Source organism: Octopus bimaculoides, chromosome 3 (assembly GCF_001194135.2).
Source record: "Octopus bimaculoides isolate UCB-OBI-ISO-001 chromosome 3, ASM119413v2, whole genome shotgun sequence".
In the NCBI taxonomy this organism is placed as follows: domain Eukaryota; kingdom Metazoa; phylum Mollusca; class Cephalopoda; order Octopoda; family Octopodidae; genus Octopus; species Octopus bimaculoides.
This window is the reverse complement of record NC_068983.1, coordinates 11,215,191-11,223,619: the sequence shown is the minus strand read 5'-3', so window position 1 is coordinate 11,223,619 and position 8,429 is coordinate 11,215,191. Positions and strand designations below refer to the sequence as shown.

Below are 8,429 nucleotides of genomic sequence, written 5' to 3'. Positions count from 1 at the left end.
TCTTTTACTGTATAAGGGTTACAGACAATGGCTATTGATTTGGTTTTCACATAGATTCTGGAAACAGAGAAAAAAACATTCACGAAGAGAACAACAATCTTCACAATAACATTATTATATTTACTTCATTTTTTTTTTTAAGTAATATTCTGTTTCTTATTTCTTTATTGCCCACAAGGAGCTAAACATAGAGGGGACAAACAAGGACAGACAAAGGGATTAAGTCGATTACATCGAACCCAGGGCGTAACTGGTACTTAATTTATCGACCCCGAAAGGATGAAAGGCAAAGTCGACCTCGGCGGAATTTGAACTCAGAACGTAACGGTAGACGAAATACTGCTCAGCATTTCGCCCGGCATGCTAACGTTTCTGCCAGTTCGCCACCTTATATTCTGTTTCTGTCACTATACTGTTAGTCCAAGTTAGAGACCAAGCTGCAAACCAGCACCGTAGAGTAGTAACGTTACACTGCTAAGAACATCAGTAGTATGATGATGGTCATTGTTGCTGGTTAGACCCAGTTCAGCACTGACCAAGCAAACCCATGAGCAAAGGCATTCTATCTGTGACCATCTTGTTTTTGTTTTTTTTTGTTTCAGAGAAAACACAAATACTGGTGTTGTTTATCTCCCGGTACACCATGAATAAACAGAGCTACAATCAAATGTGTTTTAGCCAAGAAAACTTTGTACCAGAAACTACAATGTCCTCTGTGTCCTTTTTCTTCTTTTTGGTTTTTAAGATGGTAGGATGTGATTTTATGGAGATTTGGTTAACATTTCCAGCAGGTTGAGTAGCTGTATACATTATACAACCTCACTCAAATATGTATTGTAAAATTGGCAGATGTTTTATTAACTTGCAGTATTGAGTTCAATTTTTCTTGTAAATGCAACCATAAGATTAACTAGAAACACGTTGTCACATTCAGAAGTGAGGGATAATGAGGTTGATTACCTATTGATCATAAAATACTCTACAAATATATTTAACCAATCATTTGATTACATAGATATTAATTAAAAGAACTTCCATGGGCACAAAAGAAATGTAATCCACTCACTTGTACTTTTTATTACTGTTTGACTCTGATTTCTCAAAAGTCACTTCAAATATTTTCTCACAAGGATCAACGCCTGATTCAGACACTGGTACTTCTTGGATTGTTGTAGTTTTGGCAAGAGGTTTACCAAAACGCATTCTACGGAATGTGTATGAAATTTCCTGAAATGAAATTCAAAATCAAATATGTAAAACCCTCAGTCATTTTGTTCATGTTTATCGGCATACTTTAATCATTATCATCATCATCATTTAACATCTGCTTTCCATGCTGGCATGGGTTGAATGGTTTGAGGAGATAACAAGCCAGAGAGCTACAGCTGGCTCCAATTGTCCGTTTTGGCATGGTATCTATGGCTGGATGCCCTTCTTAACACCAACCACTTTTCAGCGTATTCTGGGGTTTTTTATGTGGCACCAGCACAGATGCTTTTTACATGGCACCAGCGTATTTCAGTTGGACAACTTGTCAAAAGTCCTATGGCTCATATTGTTACCAGCACTACAGTATGTTCATTAATGGGTCCAAGTATGGTTGAATAGTTAAGAAAACTTTTTCAGCTTTATTAACTAAAGTTATCTGTTAAAAATTACCAAAACCATGAAGAATTCAAGAGGAACAGCACTTGAATCCAATTTGATGATATTTAATGGAAAAATAAATTAAACCTCTCTTTTGATAAGATACCAGTCTACCACTGATGACATTCCTAATAAATTTAGTACTGATTATGCGAGTAATCTAAAGTGCATAAAATTAATAGTATTGTCTGAATACACCAAAGCCTGCTGTGGATTCAGACTCAAAAACTGAGGGGCTGTTTGGTCATTTCTATAAATTATTAGTATTACAATATAAAAATTACATTATTATTTTAAACATGTAAAGCAAACACAACAATTCACATGAGTACAGTTAATAACTATTGGAGTAAAATGTTTAATAGAGACAAGAATAATTACGTTTAAGTCAAGACTTTACCTTTGGATTTGGAACAATAAGACTTGGGAAACAAGATTCTTTAATAAGTCTGTCTTGCAGCTCAAAAATTCCTAAGCTTAGGCAAAATTTGTAAGCACCAACTTGAGGCCGCGCTTCAACATTAATGTTGATATCATTGCACTCTGCAACCAGCATCTCCCGAATAGTGCTGTCTGTAACAAAGAAGTATGACAATAATAAGAAAATGTACACACACACACACACACACACACACACACACACACACACACACACACACACACACACACACGTTGTTCTACTTTGTTAGTAAAATTTTTAACTGAATCAATCTAAATGCTAGAACAGAAGTAATTTTTTTGTCAAAAACAAACCTTTTTCAGTACTTGTGAGCAGCTTCATTGACCCTTTCTTTAAGCAAAAGTTTAATGTAGCAAACACTTTGTCTCGTTTGTAAAATGTATCGCTGTCCATAGATTTGTTCACAATGTCCATCAATTCTCGCTCTGTGAAAATAAAATATATTTGGGTTATAGAGTTACGATTGACACCTATAATACAGTTGATATTAACATAATCATCATCACCATCTAACATCCACCTTTCCAGGTTTGCAGACAGAACATGTTGAAGCAGATTTTTCTATGGTTAGATGCCCTTCCTGTCACCAACCATAGCCCGATTCCAAACAAGGTAATATTTCCCATGGCCAGACATATTTTCAAAGAAGACTGAACATGAACAGCATCGCTTGTATGATGATGATGATGATGATGCTTGTTTACAACCATCATGATGTCAAGACAAGAGTACACATAAACTACACACTTATGCACACACACACACACACACATATATATATACACAACCAGCTTTTTTCAGTATCTGTCTGCTAAATCCACTCACAAGGTTTTAGTCAACCTAGGACTATAGTAGAAAACACCTGCGCAATGGGTTGCACTGCAAGACTGAACCTGGGACCACATGATTGAGAAGCAAACTTTTCAACCAAATGGTCACATCTGATAATTACATGAATTTGAATGATTCAGAATTTCCTGGTATTTCCAATGCCCAATGATGGTGGGCAAGAGCAAAAGTGATTTTAACAATAAAGTAACATTGGTAAGTGAAGGCGCATGGCTTAGTGGTTAGGGCATTCAGCTCATGATCAAAATAATCTTCACATACCATAAGCAGAGCAGTGGGAAATTAATATTTGCTGCCAGTCAATTTACATAAGTGGATCTGTTAAGGAATGATGATTTATCTGAAGGAATCAACATTGTTATAATTTCCACTTTTCTATGATCTATGCTTTCATGGGTCAGATGAAGTTTATGGATGCAGATTTTCTACAGCTGAATTCCCCACCTGTCACCATCACCTACCTGTTTCTAAGCAAGGTAATATTTCCCCCATGGCCAAGACAAAGAAACACACTCGCTCACATGAAATGGGTCTCTTTTGGTCTCCGCTAAAAAGCTTTGACCAACCAGGACTATTGCAGGAGACAATATGGCCCAAGGTGGCATGTAGTGGGACTGAACCTGAAAGCATGTAGTTGGGAAGCAAACTTCTTAATTACACAGTAAACAAGAGGCTGGCTAAACAGGACCATTAACGAATTGTTAATCAAAAAAACAAATGGATTTTTGAAATATACAGTCAGAAATAAATAGGATTCAAAGAAAATATTACCTAAATTTTCTCTATCCTCGAAGGATTCTTCAGCAGAAGTTTCAATTTCACTGCTTAAACAATCAGGAGACAAGGGTTCTGAATAACCAACAGCCCATGACAGCCAACTTTGGAGGTAACCTGTTTTATATTCTTCAGGTGTTTGTGTTACAGGAGTACTTGGCTAAAAGAGAGGCGAAAATAAATATAAAAAAAAATATCAAATGTAAAAACATTCATATATGATAACAGATTAAGTTATATGCAATAACGAGTCTTAACTCTATGTTATTGTCATTATCCATTTTATGTCTGCTTTCTATACAGGCACGAGTTGGACAGCACATCACATTCTGAGTCAATTCTTATTTGGAGTTACTGCTCTTCTAGATGGATCGGAAGACGACATCTCACTTGTGCATTCCATTTTTAGCAAAGTCTGTACAGTTGAATGTTTTTCCTAATACTAACCACTGTACAGAGTGTACTGGATACATTTTATTATAGCACTAACACTAGAGAGATTGTCCTGTCCTCAACCTGACTAAAAAGTCCTCTTGATCCTACATTATCTTTGTTTGACCACCATCCATATTACAAAGTGTACACTGGCTGTATTTCAGTGTGGCATTAGCACCAGTAATGTTACCTTGTGCCCTACAAGGATAAAGATTCTTCAAGACCTTACAGCATGTCTGTTCAAGGTAAGACAATCCAGAAGATAAAGAGGCAAGAAAACAATGACAGATGATGAACCAGGGTAGATGAAGGTAGCAGGAGTATAAAGAGAGATACAGAGTAGGAAGAGGTGATCGAAGAGAAACAGTGATTATAGCTCCATATTTGCTGCTGAATGTAGTTGAGATTGTGATGGAAAATAACAGGGATGGGTGAGGATAGGAGAAAGTGATAGATGACAATAACAAGTGGTCTGGTAAATAGAGTGTGATGGCTGGTGAGACCAAAAGGGTGAAGGTAGAATATAGGGTGTGAACAGATCTGATGCAACCGTTCTCCTGTAGGCATCTGGAGAGAAAAGCAGATACAATTATCGGTCAGAGAAGAGCTGAATACAGATAAGTCCAGTGCCATTTCTCGTTATCTGGGTGGTTTCATGTAGTGAAAAATGAGCAGCTGAGACATGAAATGGTATTCTTAGTTACAAGGGCATTATGGTATACTGAATAAAAGAGATTCACTGATATCCCTTGTAACAAAATTTAAAAATAATAAGAATTATTATGACATGGATAATTCATTAACCTAATTATTAAGGAAGGCATTTTGAACAAAAGCAAGTACTGAAAACTGAACAGAGTTTTAGCTGATTACTGCAGTTAGAGAAACATTCTTGATATTTTCCATTACCTTGGTAATTTCCTCCTTCATGTCTTTGTTAACTTTGTCAAATGCTAGTAACCGAATGGTTTTAATTTCTTCAATATTTAACTCATCTTCCATTTTCTTTTGGTGTTGCTGAAACGATTGTGAGTAAGAAGAATGAATATTGCGAAAATGAATCATTATAATGCTTATTATATTGTTAGATATTGTACTGGCATATAATCTTCAAATGTAAATTTAATTCTTTATTCATCTGTATGAGAGAATAGAGGCCCTTACATTCTTTGTAAAGTCAATATCATCCACCAAATTAGCTTTTATATATTGAATGTTAGAAACGTCAATAAATCTATAAAACTAAAATCAATTTGTAACGAAAAAAACAGGCAAACTGAATAACTTGGAAATAATTTCAATTCCTAGGTTTTTAGAAAGAACAGTTCAGAATAAAGATAATATACAGATACATGGTACCCATCCAAAATTGTTCTGACTTTGGAAGTAGCAAGCAAGCATGCACGCACACACATAAATACAACATCCCACTGATTAGAAAAATAACAAGAATGCATATCACTATTTAGAATTACATATATAGTGTGTAAAGTGTTATCAGAGCAGTTCACAAGTGGCTGGCTGTTTGGGTGGATGCCTCAAATACTCAAGTCACTGTATCATGTTGATGTTAGCCACCAAGCATTATCACCATTAGAAATGCCTATTATGAGCAGCTTTTTCTTGTGGTAGAACTGACACACTAATCTGAAGACCACGTTCTACAGACTGATTCTGTCCATCATTTGCTAACACTGGCATACCAATCGATAAGAGGCAAAATAAAAATATTCGCGGTAGTTCCCTGATCATTGGGTAGTTAGATTAACCTCCAGAAGTTCCACTTCACAGACCAAGGAATTGTGTTAACTGAGCCTTACGGGGAAAATAAGTGCAGCAACAGCTGAAGCAAGTTTTGATGGATGAATATGTCAAATTTAAGGGGAAAACAGTAAAGTTCATAATACTGATAATTATGGAAATTGTAGGTGTGATACCCTTGCCGGTGGCACGTAAAAAGCACCAACCGATCGTGACTGCTACCAGCCTCCTCTGGCCCCTGTGCTAGTGGCACGTAAAAAGCACCCACTACACTCATGGAGTGGTTGGTGTTAGGAACGGCATCCAGCTGTAGAAACACTGGCCAATCAGACTGGAGCCTGGTGCAGCCTCCTGGCTTCCCAGACCCCAGTCGAACTGTTCAACCCATGCTAGCATGGAAAACAGATGTTAAACGATGATGATGATGATGATGATGATTGATCTCACTTCCATAAAAACAAATAAGATTTTCTTTATTCATGATTAAAAAAAAACAAATAAAATACATTTAAAATATTATGGGCTTCTCTTGAAAATTGAATTATGAATTATATGTTTGATTTATCATTGTGCAAATGTGTCAAGGAAGCCCTACTTACTATCATTGTGGCTGTGTTAGTCTGTGTCAAGTATGCACAATATGCTTTGTAATAGTCCACCAAATCCCGTGCTCTCTGTACAGACCTTTTCACCGAGAAGTCACGTTGTCGACCATTTATGAAGAACAAATAAGCAGTGATAGCATAGTCCCACCAGCGCCTTGGACTGAAAAAAAGCAAAAAAAAATTACGTTTTTTTTTAATAAAATAAAAACAAACAAATCCTAACAAATTTTACAAAAACAAAAAAAAGGGATTCATTGACACTGTCATATATTCTTTTCATCTTCCACTTCCTCTGCTTCTCTGAATTTTCTGGCCCAATCACTATTTTTTATCTTCTGCATGTTTCAGCCATCAGACTGCAGCTATATTGGGGGACCACCTTTGAGAGTTTAATCAAATAGTACCCCAGTACTTCTTATTTTTTTTTTAAAGTTTGGTTTTCATTCTATCAGTCTTTTTTGCCAAACCACTAAGTAATGGGGAAGTAAACAGACTGACAATTTAAACTGAACATTATCCGCAATAAACTGGCTCAAATATTCCTCAAGCCCACTCAAAGCAGACCTAAAAACACAGAGAGCTTATCTCCATTTGCCTCTTAAATCTGACCTTAGAACTAACAATTTGGTCCTTGGGTGCTTTTAGTAGAGTTGAATCTATTGCAAGCTTGCTTACCAACCACATGGTTCCTGGTTCAGTCCCACTGCGTGGCACCTTGGGCAAGTGTCTTCCACTATAGCCTCAGGCCGACCAAAACCTTGTGAGTGGATTTGGTAGACGGAAACTGAAAGAAGCCCGTCGTGTGTGTATGTATATATATATATATATATATATATATATATATATATATATGTATGTATGTATGCATGTGTGTGTATATGTTTGTGTGTTTGTCCCCACCAACATCGCTTGACAACTGATGCTGGTGTGTTTACGTCCCATTAAATTAGCGGTTCGGCAAAAGAGACCGATAGAATAAGTACTAGGCTTACAAAGAATAAGTCCTGGGGTCGATTTGCTCGACTAAAGGCGGTGCTCCTGCATGGCCACAGTCAAATGACTGAAATAAGTAAAAGAGTAAAAGAGTACCAACTTGACTATTCTCTTCATACTTTTCTTACAGATGTTCGTGCTGGGTTGAATATGTCAGTCACAGTTCCCTCCACTAACTTGTATTAAAAAAATTTTTTTATTTTAAATCATAACGAATATTGAAAATCTAACAAAAAAATATAATCTTTATACTTACTTCTCGGCACAACTAACATCTGGCCTCCATTTGAGACAACGGTAAAGTCTGTCCTGCTTGTCAAGTTCTCTAGTCCAGTAGACAAGATATTTATATTGGATGTTGGAAAGGGACACAGCAAGTTCTTCGATAGTGATATCTGTACTCAGCCGTGGTGTGCTAGCTGAAGTCAGTGGCAACTCACTTGTGTTTCTTTTAATTCTTGAACGAGCATTTGTTGGAGATAACACATAATCATGAATCTGTTAATGGCAAAAAAAGAAAAAAAATATTATCATCAACATTTAACATCCATTTTCCATGCTGGCATGAGCTGGACAATAATAAATTACAATCAAGCAGGAATTAATATAGAACACAGTTATATTGCTGTTTAGACACAGCATCATATATGATACACATCTCTAATCTTTTCAACCACAGGAGTAGCTTGGAACTTATGAAATGAACACTTTATATTACTCAGAACATATGAAGCAAGGGTTAACTAAAACTCTGAACGCAAGCATGAACACTTAGGACAAACTTATGAAAATACTTTGGACAGGAAAATGGATTAAGTAGGTTTCATATTATTTCAGGTATTTAATTCCTTGTCCATGTTTTTCCTGCAGACATTGACCAGCAGATCTTCAAACAAGGTATCAGT

At 36.3% G+C, this 8,429-nt stretch overlaps 1 protein-coding gene across 1 annotated transcript in view; it reads right to left on the bottom strand.

The window, feature by feature from the left end:
• Nucleotides 1-8,429, bottom strand: part of LOC106877485 (intermembrane lipid transfer protein VPS13D) — a 177,964-nt gene that overhangs the window by 101,447 nt on the left and 68,088 nt on the right. The window contains exons 10-17 of the mRNA XM_052966707.1: nt 7,781-8,022; nt 6,526-6,691; nt 5,075-5,182; nt 3,728-3,890; nt 2,401-2,532; nt 2,048-2,220; nt 1,067-1,227; nt 9-57 (exon numbers count right to left, since the gene is read on the bottom strand). Of these exons, the coding sequence (XP_052822667.1) occupies nt 9-57; nt 1,067-1,227; nt 2,048-2,220; nt 2,401-2,532; nt 3,728-3,890; nt 5,075-5,182; nt 6,526-6,691; nt 7,781-8,022 (1,194 nt within the window). The remainder of the gene's footprint in view (nt 1-8; nt 58-1,066; nt 1,228-2,047; nt 2,221-2,400; nt 2,533-3,727; nt 3,891-5,074; nt 5,183-6,525; nt 6,692-7,780; nt 8,023-8,429) is intronic.